The sequence below is a fragment of the Equus quagga genome, chromosome 7 (genome assembly GCF_021613505.1).
Source record: "Equus quagga isolate Etosha38 chromosome 7, UCLA_HA_Equagga_1.0, whole genome shotgun sequence".
Lineage (NCBI taxonomy): Eukaryota > Metazoa > Chordata > Mammalia > Perissodactyla > Equidae > Equus > Equus quagga.
This window is the reverse complement of record NC_060273.1, coordinates 114,646,687-114,662,116: the sequence shown is the minus strand read 5'-3', so window position 1 is coordinate 114,662,116 and position 15,430 is coordinate 114,646,687. Positions and strand designations below refer to the sequence as shown.

Below are 15,430 nucleotides of genomic sequence, written 5' to 3'. Positions count from 1 at the left end.
TTCAGACCATACCTCTCTTCAGGTTTACTGCTTTAATTTTTAGATTTGGAAGATTTCCTATGTTTGTTACTGAATACTCTTAAGTTTTAAACAAGTCATGAGCCCTCTAGTGAAAGGTATTAGAAGTTCCAAAAAAGAAAATTCTTTTTTAAATTGAGTTAATTCTGGTCTTGCAGCTGCTGCACAGTTTTAGAGCCAGTTAGAGTTGCTACTGTCAGTGTTAAAGACTGGTTATAATTTTTGCTTAATAAAAATGAGAGCATTGATTCTCATCAGAGTGCCTTATTATTATTATTTCAATACGAGCAAATTTGTATATTAAATAAAAAATTTGACCAGATTTGAAATAATAAGAAAATTTGGTGTCTCAGTCATCCTCTCAGTAGGGTAACTGAAGCTTCAAATTTTAGGTTTTATCTTGCTAATTAGGAAAAGTGCTCAGAAAAGCGATAATAACTATAGAACAAAAGCACTTTAAAAATAGATAAAAGGTGTGTGGGGAAAAGGAGTCACAATGAATAATCAAAAAGTTAAGTTGGACACTGGGATATTTTCACTGGGAAAATCACAAAAAGGTAATCCATTCATTATGTTAAATATTTATCATATACAGTGTTCTTGGTTCCTAGCTACAAAAGAATGTAAGAAGTTTAAGGAGGGATAAGAAAGAGAATTACAGTAGTCCCCCCTTACCCGAGGGGGATATGTTCCAAGACCCCCAGTGGATGCCTGAAACCATGGATGGTACTGAACCCTATGTGTATTATGTTTATTCCTAACTAGCAGGCTCATGGGCAGGTAGCATATAGAGTGTGGATACACTGGACAAAGGGATGATTTGTGTCGCAGGCAAGGTGGGGGACAGAGCTGGACGGTGACAGATTTTGTCATGCTATGGCGCACAATTTAGACCTTATGAATTATTTATTTTTGGAATTTTCTATTTAATATTTTTGAACTGTGCTTGACACGGAAAGCAAAACTGCAGATAAGGGCCGACTACTATTCATGAAAAATCAGATTCATAGAGAAACTGTTGAAAAAAAACCCCAGAAACAAACCTAAGTGATTGCCTAAGTCGGGGATGGGGCAGTGGGGAGTTATTGTTTAATGGACACTGAGTTTCAGTTTGGGAAGATGAAAAAGTTCAGGAGATGGATAGTGGTGATGGTTGCACAACAATGTGAATGTACTTAATGCCACTGTACTGTACACTTAAAAATGGTTAATGGTAAATTTTATGTTTATTTTATCACAATAAAAACAAAACAGACATACCTGGGGACTAAAGCCTGGGGATGAAAAATTGCAAGGATTTATTTTAGCTAGCAGAAAGAATTACCCCATAGCCCTAGAATCGATTATTAAGGGCAATTCTAGAATCTCCTTCTCTGGAGAGTTAAAAACAAAAGGAAACAAAAAACAATGCATAGATTCACTTCTGAGTGTGAAGGCTTAGAACGCTGACTTCTTCGGGGCTTTTTCTAGGCTTTCTGTTCTACGTTGGATGACATAGTCAGCATTTTTGTTGTTTAGTTTTAGGTCATGAAGGAAATGGCTTTATTGTCCGTTTTCTCTTCTTTCCCTTCCTGCATCAGCCGGCATTTTCCAGGCCATGTGTCTCCTGATCTGTGCCGAGATGTACCAGGTGTCCAGACTGCAGCACATCTGTGAGCTGTTCATCATCACACAGCTGCAGAGCATGCCGAGCCGGGAACTGGCGGCCATGAACCTCGATATAGTTGACCTGCTCAAAAAAGCCAAGGTAATTGGCCCTGTGTATCTGGTTATTTGATTTTTTAAAAATCTTATAAAAAGTCGTACTGCTTTTAAAAAATTTCTGTTTATTAAGAAATATATTAGTGCTTGTCTCGGTTTGGAATTTTGGCTAACTGAGGTTAAAGTACCCTCACAACAATTTCTGTGGCTAGATAATTTTGAAGCATAGGGTTTTTGAGCAGTCCATTTCTAAGGAGATAGAATTTTCCAATATGAATTTTTTTCAACTGAATAGTGGCCCGTATTAGAATCATTTGGGTATGGTACTCTATTATGTTGTATAGGCATTATAGGAAGTAGAGTTTACATTGAATTTCCCCAAAACGATCACATCTTAGGGTTCCTAAAAGGAAAATGACAAAATTGGTCCATACATACGATAGAGACGGTTCAGCTAAACTCATTTATTTGTTCATTCATTCATTCATTCACTTTGTGAACATATGTCAAAGTTCTGGTATTGTAGGAGGTATGTAGGAGGTATTGATGTACCTCATTAATCCTTTCGGAATGCCTTTTGTTGATATGTCTCATGGTATCAAGAAAATATTCAGTAGAAACATTTGAGTTGAGAATCAGTACAATACACCATGCTTCTTCTGGCTTCTTCTAAGCTTGGGCTGTTTTGTTGTTAAGAATTATATTGCCGCACATCTAGGCAACAGAGTTTACACAATTAAACTAGTTGTGAGTAACTACAATTACAAAGACTCTAGCATATGAGTTGGACAAAGGACTGGGCCAGGTCTGTAAATAAACTGGGTCTGCTTTCTTGAAATCTGCTTCTGGAACTCTCAGATGTTGTCCCAGTCCAACATCTGCCACCTCCTCATGACAACTCTCCTTTATCCCTGGGAACAGGAAGTTTACCTAGTTGAGTCATCCTGCCCTTGGTTAGTCCACCATTCCATCCCCTGCCTTAAGACAGTGCAGGGCTCATGCACACGGTCACGTGTACTGAGCTTGCAGTAAGCTGAACCTTCTAGGACTTTTTCACGGGAATATATTTGACCCATCATTACCGACTATCAAGACTTCGTAAAATATGATCTGGCAGACCACATATTGGTTATCCTACCAACTTTGACATCCAGAATTAGAAAAATATGACAACTTTGTCTTCATCCAAGTTGCTAAAATGGAGCCACACAATGGGCCAAAAGACAGACCTGTGACAGCCAAAGGCTTGCCTCCAGGTTGAGATGGATTTAAGCAACATGTATATTTCTGGACATAGAAGGGAATTCATTTAAAGCATATAGGTCTTCTCTTACTCTCTCCTTAACTGTTTTGAAGTTCATTTCTCTCATAATCAAGTCTTAAGATCCTATGTATTTAATATGAGAGATAAAAACAAATTAAAAAAATTGAGTAACTCTGATCTCTCTTTGTAATATATTTACATTGAGCTTGGGATAAATACCTGCCCTCTAGATTTAGTTTAAAAATTCTTTTTTATTCTTTCTACCATTATCACAACCTCAGTTCATTTTCGATGTGTCATTTTCATGCTGTTCTAACAAGTCTGTCATACTTTAAAAAATTGGACGCCAGCTCCTCTTTCCTTATCTTGTAGTATCCTTTTAAATAGTTTATGCAGAAGAGAACTTCCTGTATGGTTGCACTGATGTCTCTAGGTGTTCCCCGCCCCCAAACACATAGGCACTTGATTCCTTATCAGGGAGCGTCATTTATGGTTGCATTGTCATAAGTTCCTCCTGACCTGCTTTCCCTGACTGTGTGGTTTCTGACTACCTGATTATCCTTATTTTTTTCCCTTCAATTTTAAAAGTCTAAGACACCAGCCCTTTTTGAATTTTACTGTTTGTTTCTGAAAACTTTTCTATGTGGTAAGATTAAACCTACAGCTACTAGTTTTCCTTTATTCTATTCCTGGTGGTCCCTAATTTGGCAATTATGAATCCCAGCTAACAGGATAATGTTTCTTTCCCACTTCTCTTTGAAGTTCCTAGTTTGAGGTTCCACTTTACCAGCCAGGTCATCTGGTTGGTCAGAATTCAGTTAACCTTTCCCTCATTGTTTCTCTGACTTCTGGGAGGTGAAATTGTCTTTTAGCAGAATTAGACTTCCAGTAGCTCCCGGAATAATCAAACTTTCCAGTTACTCTGTTACCATCTCTGCCAGTTTTCTATTCTGTATCAGGAAAGCATTAGTTCATATCTTCGATATAGTTGAGCAGTTTTGGTATCTCTCACTTCTGCTTGCACTTTCCCCTAACCTCTCAATTCTTTACCATGGTCCTACCTTCAGCTTCATATATTTCCATTAAGTTGAACTCTTAACATGCAAGAGACGCGTCTTTCCCTTAATCCGATCAGTTCCTTCAGATTGAGGTGGAAATTTCCTTATCTTTACTTTCTTTAAACCTTATTCAGCCAAACTTTCCTATGAAGTCCTATTTACTCTTATATTAAAGTTTTAAACTCAATTTCTTCACTTATAATCTGTACATTAATATTTGGCTGCTTCAGGCCACCAGTTTTGTTTCTGACCTTTTTCTTTTGAGTTTCTGGATACTTTCTCCACCATTATAATTCTTCACAGAGCTGTTAAAGGCTATAGCATTTGGTTCATGTTTTTTTTTGTTTTAATGCCTTTCTTTTTTCTTCTGTTGTTTATTTCAGTTTAAACCAATTTTCTCAGAACAGCATATATTCTTTCAAAAACAGTAGTTCTTGCAGTGAGATTCATGCTATTTCTTGCCAAGAGCCCACAATTATGATATCTTAAATCTGGTCAACAATGAAATCCTTCATTTTAATCATGTTTTTGTAGCCAGATATTCATTTCTGTGATGTCTCTTCTCTTTAAAGTCACTGTCCTCAGACAATGTTCTAAACGTTTTTTGTAGGTTTTCTGCTCTGGTGGCTTCTGTTAAAATAGCTACACAGTCTTGCTCTATTCCCTTGAGATCACTCACATTCATCTGCTGAAAGATAAGGTGAAAAAAGATTGTTAAAATGTGACATGGGGTTAAATAAACTATAAAGTCTCTTAGAATTCAAAAATTCAGATTTCGTATAATGAAAATCAGAGACCTATGAATTTATGTGTTAGAATATTCCCGTGTTTTAACTTTTCAAAAGAGTGATACTTTAGTTTCTTCCTTAGCATCTGAGATTACAAATCTTTCTTCAATTTAGCGTTATTTATTGCTTATATAGTATTTTTGAGTGTCTTTAAAAGAGCTATATTTAGTCTAAAGATGGAAACAACCTAAATGTCCATGAACAAATGAATGGATAAACAAAATGTGGTATATACATACGGTGGGATATTATTCAGCCTTAAAAAAGAATGAAATTTTAATACATGTTGCAATGTGGATGAACCGTGAGGACATTAGGCTAAATAAAATAAAACAGACATAAAAGGACAAATATTGTATAATTTGACTTATATGAAGTACCAAGAATAGTCAAATTCATAGAAAGAAGGAAGAATACTTGTTACCCGGGACTGGGGTTGAGGAAAAGGGTACAGAGTTTCAGTTGGGGATGATAAAAAAGTTCCGGAATAGATAGTGGTGATGGTTGCACAATAACATGATTGTACTTAGTGCCACTGAACTGTAAACTTAAAGATGGTTAAAATGGTAACTTTTATGTTATGTGTATTTTACCACAGTAATAATAAGAGCTGTGCTCGTGCACCAAAGTTGCCTGCCAGCAAGTTGCTGTAGTCTGGATTGAGTGGTTAAGTGGATCAGTGAGTGTCACTGGGTGGGTACCAAGGTGATGATGTCATGGCCAAGTTGCTCTAAGTTTCCCTTCCATTAGCTGTTGGAACTTAGAATGAGAAATGTGCTGCTCAGTGTAACAGTCTAGTTAAGAGCAACTATTCAGACATAAGCTTCCCACAGAAATATTTATACGTTGCAACCCATACCCTTAGAATGATATTTCCTCCTTAAAATATTTTTTGGTTCACTCCTCAGGTGAACTTGTTTAGATATGGCCAAGGGTATACCTTTGCTAACCATAATCTTTTCTCTGCTACACAGATACAAGTGTAGTTAGTGAAGGTCATGACCTTAGATTAAAAGCTTAAACTAAGTCCTCAAGAACCTCAAATAGTCTGTTAACCACAGACGCAGCCGTGCATCTGCTTCAAGACTTCAGCCACTCCAGCAGCAGTAGCTCATTGTTTTTATGAGCCAGTGTCTTCATTGAGGTAATTTTGTTAGTATTTGTTAATAATACTCCGTATTCCTTTCTGCTGTCAGAGTAGGCTGAAGGCTGCGTTGTATACAGACACATTAAACATGGGTTTGGGCTCTCCATGAGTCCACCCAGACCACTATTAATCTGATCATCATGGTGATGCGTTATGAGCGGTATTGTTTCACTTTCCATTTTTCTTGCAGTTTCACCACTCTGACTGCCTTTCCACCTGGCTACTTCATTTCATTGCCACTAACTACCTCATCTTCAGTCAAAAGCCTGAGTTTCAGGATCTTTCAGGTAGATTGCCAATTACTGTTTTGAAAAGAAATCTTTATGTTGTTTGTAGATCTGAGACATAGTTTGTAAGAATAGTAGTTTTAAAAAATAAAAAGTCACTGTAATTCATTTCCTTTTAAATACGCAGTGTGGGAACTGATGACACTTTAACTTATGGTCACCTGTGTTACATAAGAGGCTTGACCTGCGTTACACCAAAAGTTTTCTAATGATTGGTTTATAGCTCCCATTTATTTTTAAATACATTTTTTCCCCTAAGTAGAGAGCTAAGGTGTCCTCAAGTGGCATTTGGTTGTGATAGACGAGATCTTGGTTTTAACCACCTAAGCAAGCAAAATTTAAACAGTATGTATTTTAAAATTTTTTCTTGTAAAGGAATTGTAACTATTATTTATTATTTACAATATGTAGTTCTATTGTACTGACATCTGTATCCACTAAGTATATCTATATAGGAGTTCATTATATTACTTGGAAATAATAGATTTTATTGATCAAAGTGTTGCAAAACTTTTTGAGCAGAGAGTATACATAATGTGATTTTTAAGGTAAATTATAAAGATTAAAACCAGTCACAGGGTGAGCTGCTCAGTGCTGCCTAAGAGGAAAGAGAATGAAAATAGAATAGTCATCAGAGTAGACCATCAGTTTAGATTCAACGTTTGCTCATGTTATTACCTAGAAGAGACTCAAAGAATAAGGAAGTTAAATAACACCTAGTCAAGTAGTTTCAAACTCTAAACAGAGAAATCTCCTTGGAGATGCCTGGAGGTCTTCTGAGATGGGGGCAGAGAGTGGAGAGAGGGGGAGGGCAGAGGGAGGGAAGAAGAGAGGCTGAAATTTCTAATTCTTTGACTCCTCCCTTGCACCTTCAAACAGTAGTTGCACTTGTATTTGTTTTATATTAGAATTCTCCATAAAATTTTACCTGTAAACGAGAACTTGCTGCTAAAAGATGTGAAAATCTCCGGTTTTACTCAGCTACTCCTTGTACAGTTAAGGAAACCAAGAAACACACAGTCAGTTTTGGGCAGATGTATTGGCAGAGGTATTTAGCCAGTCAAAAATAGGCATTGTATGCCTACTGGGAGCCTCCTTACGTAGAATTCACCTGTTAGTGCAATAGAGTAACATAATAAATCAAAGCAGAACAATAGATATTTACTAACCATCTACTTTCTGAAGGAAAAAACAAACTGATCCATTCATAAAAATAAGGCGTGCTTCTGCTTGCTGTTAGTGCCATCTAGTCAATTCCGACTCCTAGCGACATCGTGTACAGCAGAGCGGAACCCTGCCCAGTCTTTTTGCGCCATCCTCTCACCTTCCAGCACTCTAGCAGACGATGCTTCACTGCTATTCACAGGGTTTTCTTGGCCATTTTTTTGGAAATTGGTGGCCAGGTCCTTCTTCCTAGTCTGTCTTAGTCTGGAAGCTCCACTGAAACCTGTCCAACATGGTGACCCTGCTGGTATTTGAAATATTGGTGGCATAGCTTTCAGCGTCACAGCAACATGCAGCCACCACAGTATGACGACCAACAGACGGGTGGTGTGGTTCCCTGACCAGGAAATGAACCCAGGCCACAGAGGTGAGAGCACTGAATCTTGATCATTAGACCCCTGGTTGGTTAGTAGGGACATTGTTATAGAGTTATTCTTTAAGAATTCAATTAAAAATGAAAGTGAGTGAACCACCTTCATTGTGCCACCTTAGGTCACCTTCATTTATAAAAGAAGAGCAAGATTATTTGTCAGTTGCTCTTCTGTATAGATGTATGATACACATAGAGTACTATTGCTACCTTGGGAGAAAGATGCTTTATAAATCCTTTGAGTTATTAGTTTTTATTTTATTTTATTACTTATACAATTGCCTATACAATATGTTATGACCACCCGGCATGGTGAACAGCAGGTCTCCAGGGCGTAATCTGAGAAGGCAGGGTAAGAAGATGAGGCTGTGTCAGTGATTATCTTATGTTCCTTTGATGGGCACTCAAAGGGCATCTTGAGTGCTCTGACTCAGCAGTACCTGTTCATGTCTACGACCTGCTGTGATGTGTCCTCCTGGGCAGAGGAAGAAATCCCCGTGTAGATAAGAGAAAACTCAACAGTCTAAATCAGTGGTCGCAAACTGGCAGTCTGTGGGTTGAATGTAGCCTGCCAAGGGGTTTTATTCAGCCCACACAGTATTATTATTTTTTCAGTGTCAATATTTAAAAATTGTAACATGTAACATTTTAAAATTCCAAATTTCCGCTTCTTTTGAAAAGCTGGGATGTGGCTACTCTGGGCCCATCTTCCTATGTGGCACCAACCCGGAACTGAGCAGTAGCTGCCCATTTTAAAGGACCATGTCCTCTCCAGAGTGTCATAGTCACCTCTCTTCCCTATTGCCTTACACTAGGACTACTTCACATGGTCACTTGAAGTTGAAATGGGTTCTTAGCACAATCACTTTACAGCTTCCTTAAAGAACTGCCCATTTCCGGCTTCAAAAATTGTCAAATTATTATTGGAATTCTGTGCATTGTTTCCTCTTAACTGAGAATTTTTCTTCTTTAGCGGTGTTTAGAAATTGAAAAGTAATACTGGAAAAGATCTCAGGTCAATGCTGGCACTGATACATCAGAACACAGTTAAATAGCTTACTAAGTGTTAGATGTATTTTATATACTGGACTCTTATGAAAACAAACAGCAATGCACAGGAATATGAATTACCCTTGGTATTTAAGGATTTGTTACTCTCACAGTTTAATTTTCAATATTATATTTTGTATTATTTATTGTGGAGGCTTTTTTCGTGTTTTGTTTTTTGCTGGCTGCCAGAGCTCATCTGTGATGACTTTTCTCTTTTTTGTCTTAACTCAGGGAGTAGTCTTATGTAACCTTTGCTTCCTAATGAAACGTATAACTAATTTCCCTGAGCAGCTAGGTTGTTCCTTTTTGTCCAGTCCTGCATCCTGGATCAAGACCTTCATAATCCAAATTATAATACATGAAGTTAAACAGTAGATGGGAAGTGGAAACTGACTTAGCAGAAGGAAACCTAAGTGCCCTCATGTTCCACCACACGCCCAGCTGGTTGAGCAGTCTGGGATAGGTTGCTGAATGACCAAAGAAAAGACCCGGAGACAGCAAACGAGACATATGGGTCTACTGGAGAGTTACTTACAGGAAAGGTCCATTGGTGGATGGCTGGACAGGAAATGTGCACTTGCTACCACCCCCTGAGAGAAGCTTGCTTAAGTAGGCAGAGGAACAAAGCCTGCATGCTTGCCAAGGGGGACTGTCCCTATATGACCTGCATTCCAAGGACCAGAGTGCCCCCTAGAGGGCCTCTGTGTTCCCTCAGACCTGGAGGGTCTTTGTGCTAACTGTCCCATAAGAAAGCAGCTGGGTTGGTTAAGCCCAGGACTCTTATCATCATGAGTGCTGGTGCATAGCCCAGACAAGCAACCTCAAGGACACATGGTTTTAAACGGGGCGTGCTGGGTAGTGCCCCTATACCTCAGAAAGGAATACTGATGAGAACCAAGCTGATTCACCCAGCAGAATACCAAAAGCCTTAGGAATTCGAGGGAGTAGCTATTTCACAAAGCAGAATGAGGCTTGGGGCTGAAAGTAGTATAATTAGTTGAATGTTAAGAAGGTTTTGCTACACTCTCTCCCACCCAGGCAGGCAACTGCTTCTCCCTCATCATCACAGGAGATGGGAGGTTTATTCCCGGAGAAATTAAACCAAAAAAGTTATAGAATCATGAATTCTAGGGAGAATTGGGGTAAGAAGCTGGATTGAAAACATGGGGGTCATGTGAAAATATACACATTGTATAGTAAGCCTCCAGCCTCCTTCCCATATCCAGATTCTAGAATTCTGGCAGCCAGGTATTTGCCATCTTGAGTCCCATACTCTGGACATGAAATTGAAGCATCCTTCTCTGACCTCAGAAAAAAAACATATAGGTACAGTCATTTGGGAATTCTCTCAATGAACCCAACAGATATCTGGTCAACCACGGTGCAGTGTATTCCACCAGTCTAGTTCTACCCATGCCCAGAAGATTCCCAAACAGCTTTCCAGCATCTCACTCTTAAATACAAAGAGATGACTGAGGATCAACAGATGTTTGAGGCAATGTCCAACATGAAAGATACGAAAGCCAAATCAAAATGAATAAAAACAGAAGAGAAGGAACTTAGAGGAACAAAGAATAGAAGGAAACCTAAAATTAATATCCTCAAAGAATAAGAGATGTGTATCCATAAAGCAGGGTTAGAATGTTATAGAAAAGAAACAGCATTCATGGAGACAGAAAGTAGAATGGTGGGTGCCAGGGACTGGGGAGGGGAGGTAGTCGTTGTCTGATGGGTAAAGAGTTTCAGTTTTGCAAGAGGGAAAGAGTTCTGGGGATTGGCTGCACAACATTGTGAATGTACTTAACACCACTGAACTGCACACTTAGAAATGGTTAAGATGGCAAATGTTATGTTATGCATATTTCACCATAATTTAAAAGAAATAATAAAAGAGCAAGAAGTCGTTCTTGGAAATTAGAAATATGGTAGCAAAAAGAAAAAAACCCCAACTAAATAAATAAAGGAGTTGAAACATAAATAAAAAGAGTTGAAAGATAAAGGTAAGGAGATCTAGAAAGTAGGACAAAAAGATAAAGAGACAGATAGGAGAGAAACAATTTTTTAAAAATTGGAGGCTCAATTCAGGAGGTGAAGTATCTGAGTAATAGAAGTTAATATAGAAAAAAACCACTGGGGAGGAAATTATCAAAGAAATAATATATGAAGTTATCTCAGTACTGAAGGACCTGAGTCACCAGATTGAAAGGATCTGCTAAATGCTGAGTGCTGAGCTTGATGAATGGACGAGGTCCATCACTGAGACATGCAAGAACACCAACTATAAGTAGGAAAATCTAAAAGTTTACTGGATAAAAAAAAACCAACACAGAGTACTTACCAAGGACTATGAATCTGAATGGCAGTGGAGTTCTTAACAACCTGGGAAACTAGAAAGCGGTGGAGTACTGCCTTCAACATTAAGAGGGAAGTTTTCAACCTAGAACTCTATACCAAACCAAATTATCAGCTGTGTGTGAGGATAGATTAAAGACTAAAGACATTTCATCACAAGCAAGGTCTCAAAAATACTTATTCTGTACCCTCTTTTTAAGGAAACTAATAAAGGTTGTGGTTCACCAGAACTAGAGAATAAACAGAGTGAAGGGCCTGGAGGCCAGGGGTGGAGGGATATGACACAAAAGCATGAAGCGGGCCTGGAAGGCAAGAGTGCCAGGGCTCTGATGAGAAGGGAGGTCCCCAGGGCAGCAACTGCAATGACACCAGTACAGGAGTGGATAGATTACCCCATAACTGTGGCTGGGTGGAAAATAGAATTGAGAGGACTGTAAAGAGTTTGAAAGGTTTAGTTAGCTACAAAGAAAACTGATTAAATGAAAAAACAAGTTAGTTATCATCTCCAGGAAAAACAAGTCCCATTTGAAAAAAAAGAACATAATCAAATATTACCTGATTAATCAATGGACAAGATGTATATAATTGTAAATCACATAATAACATAAAGCCTGGTGACTGATTTAACCCAGAGTTGTGTTAAATGATTGTGGAAGGCTTGAGGAAAGGGTAGGGGTCCTATAGCAGAGCTTGGATCTCTTCTGTTAAATAAGAAATCAACAGTTAATATCTAAACTTGATCTAAAATAAGATATATTCAATTAACATTCTTTTTCTAAAATTTTTAGTGGAAGAGCGCAGTTTTGTTGAAAAGCACAGATGGCCGTCGAATATGTACTTGAAGCAGCTTGCGGAATACCGGAAGTATATTCACTCCCGGAAGTGTCGTTGCTTAGTAATGTAACCTGACGTTTTTACATACATACGCTCTTTTTATTATTGTGAAGAATGGGATACCTCTGGGTTCCAGTAAAATTCTTCTGACCAAAACCAATATGGGCGTTAAAAAAAAACAACAGAAAATCACCATACTGCTTAATGTTTTTCTTAGTTCTATTGTGATCTTAAAAGGGAACAAAATCTATGTAGGCTAAAACTAAGGCTTCACCCTAGTATATAAAGCTGTTGTACATCCATTTTTTCCCTTTAAGATGCCTTATTCCTCTAGTGATATTAATACCCCTCCCAGTTAAGCGACGTTTAAGTTTTAAAAAAATCATATAAGATTAATACAGAAATTTCATCATGTCTGATTACTTGCTCTATAAAAATAAGGGGCATTTCAGACCCAGTATGACTATATAATGAGAAATCTAGGGTAAGGCTGATCAATCTGAAATTTTAGGAATAGAAATTTACATAGGATTTTGAAAGTAAAATGCCACTTGGTTTCAAATCAGTGACAGTGTTTGAACCATCGTGAAAAAAAATTTCTGTTTGTATCTGGACAACCCAACTGAGACACCTTGTCTCTTCCCTGGGATTCTGGTTAGGCAGGAAACCTCAACAGGGCTGGCTTTATGGCCATGTAACCTGTGTAGTTGCACAGGGCTCTTCACTTGGTTTCATGCTCTGCTATCACCACCTTCAAATTCTTAATTATGTTTGAAGAAAGGCCCCTCATTTTCACTTTGCACTGGGCCTATAGTTACGAAAATTTCCTAGCAAGATATGTACCATGTTTTCTTGCCAAATATCGTTCTCTCTGAAAGCAGAAGAGAGGCATTGACATCAAGGAAAGAGAAGGAGGCTTGCTGAGGGAAGGGATCACATGGGGTTTCCCATCTTTGGGGAAGTCTGTACCACCCAGGGCCTCTCTCCACTACCAGTTTGGCTGGCAAGTCAGAAATACATCATGTTATCTTAGCTTTAAAACACTTACAGTTCTGGCTCTATCACAGATGAACAATACTTTCTCTATCGTTCTGTAAGACCAGGATGTTGGTAAAAGTGACTGACCAGCATGACTTTAATGTGCATTTATAAAGATGCTCATAGTAAAAGATGCTTTCTAGAGAATTCACTATCGAAAGCTCAAGACTTTTTTGTTGTAGAGTATTTACTAGGATTAGGATGTCAGTGGCTTGAATTGTTTGAATTCTTTCTGGGGACTGCAAGGTTATTTGATGAAGGGTAGCATGAATCTTGTCCTTCAAGGTTACCCAGTAAGTTAAAAGAAAGGATAAAAAGCCTTGTTTCATGTAGAGAAAATGGTACTAGGATAGAGGACAGAATTATAGTTTCTCTTGTATCACATGTCAACAGAAGTAATTACATTAGAAACTTACAAGCCGAGAGATGGAAAACTAGATTACTATTTATTCTTAGCATTATTTTTATCTGTAATTCAATATTAGAATATATTTTTCTTTTAATTTCCAGTGACCTTAGAATACACATAGTTTTTCCAACTATGCAAAGGTTTGGTTAAACAATTTTATGCCATAGTATTAGACATAATACTATACAGTTAGTCCTTGGTTGTGTACCAACACTGTCAGAGTAAAACAGTAAAAAGTCCCTACATATATCTTCTAAGAAACCTGATTTTAATTGGATTGTGTTGATGAAGATTACTGGAATGCATTTTATTTGTTTTTAATTTTAATCACTTGGATTAATCAACTCTTGGCAAATCTCATTTGATAAGGGTTAGCATTATAAAGAATAGATGCTGTAGATTTCTAAAAATTCATTCACATTTAAGACCTTTTAAAATGCACTGTTAGCCTTTCGTTCTTCATAAGCATATTCTTACCCCTATGTGGATTACAGTACTTAAAATTCTAAATCAATAACTTTTAAACTAGGAAATTGAAAAATAGAAATTCTAAAGCAAAATAAAGTATTTTCTTGAAAATACTATTTAACATTTAAATAGACCATAGTTTGTTTTTAGGTTGTTTGGCCTGAGCGGAAGTTGGTTTTGAGAGCTGGTGCTCTGTTGGTGTTGAGCATGTAGTTTTTATTATGAAAGTTCTTTATCACCTGTGTTAGTGACACAAACACACAGATGTCATAGCTCTCCAGAGCTAGTCAGAACAGTAATCAGTTTTTAAACCTAGGCTCTTCAGTACCTTTGAATTAACTCAATTTAGAATAACAAGAAATTTAAAAATACTTATAAACTATCTTGGAGAAAAGAGTACTCTTTTTGAGTGGTTTTTTTTTTTTTAATTGAAAGATGATTTCTGAAGGAATATATGCTTTGTGCTGATCTCTCCTTCACAATATTTGCAATCATTTTAATTAGAGAAGATCCTGTATGGTAGAACTAAGGCCTTTTCTTCTTGGGCCGTGTTTTCACCTTATATAACCCTTTGTATACTTCTGACTACTCTGTGCTCCTATTATAGGCGAGTAGGCTTGTAATATACAAGTTTCAGTAACATAAGTGAAATTCACCCTGTCACAAGCCAACATGGTTGCTTCACATTGGGCTGTAGCAGAAACTGAAGATTTGGATGAATTTGACTTCTAAGACAGCTAAACTTTTCAACTATAATTTAAAAAACTACACTACACTGATATAATTAATCAGACAAAAATGTCCTCAAGAGTACTTTATTTTATTTAAAACATCTGTTTAATTCTACCTTTAATAATTTTGCAAAGAAGGGTATGTGTGTATTTTAATATAGCCTGACCTGAATTTGTATGTTTTTAGCTTTAGTATTTAACATTTTGTAACAAATAAACTTTTTTTTAAAACAAGCATAACACAGTGTCCTGAGTTATTTTACCTTGGTTGTTGAAATGCTGAAATAAATTTGGGAATACTGCCTTTTGTTTCTCAAGCATAATTATGTGTCACAGATAATTTCCATTATGTGTAAAATATTTAGTATGTTGCTAGTAATGGTAGATAACTCGTGATCGTGATGAGATAAAGAAATTTACGTTACCTTTAATGGCTGGTACCAGAATTTTTCTTGACAAAACTGCCTTTATTTAGGAAAATGCTTTGATAATTATTTAGCGTAGAAGGAGCCCCTGTAGGCTGGAGTGGTGGCTGGGGCCAGGACTTTTGAGAAGTGGAGAAGCTGCTCTGCATAGTTGAGAGATAAGAATTTGGAACTTTCCAACAAAATGAAAAGGCAACCTACCAAATGAGATAAAATATTTGCAAACCATATATCTGATAAGGGGTTAATATCCAAAATGTACAGAG

The 15,430-nt window shown here is 37.4% G+C and overlaps 1 protein-coding gene across 1 annotated transcript in view; it reads left to right on the top strand.

The window, feature by feature from the left end:
- Positions 1 to 14,970, top strand: part of RHOBTB3 (Rho related BTB domain containing 3) — a 52,825-nt gene extending 37,855 nt beyond the window's left edge. The window contains exons 10-12 of the mRNA XM_046665613.1: positions 1,599 to 1,765; positions 6,167 to 6,263; positions 12,048 to 14,970. Coding sequence (XP_046521569.1) covers positions 1,599 to 1,765; positions 6,167 to 6,263; positions 12,048 to 12,163 — 380 coding nt within the window. The 3' untranslated portion in view covers positions 12,164 to 14,970. The remainder of the gene's footprint in view (positions 1 to 1,598; positions 1,766 to 6,166; positions 6,264 to 12,047) is intronic.
- Positions 14,971 to 15,430: the final 460 nt, after the last annotated feature.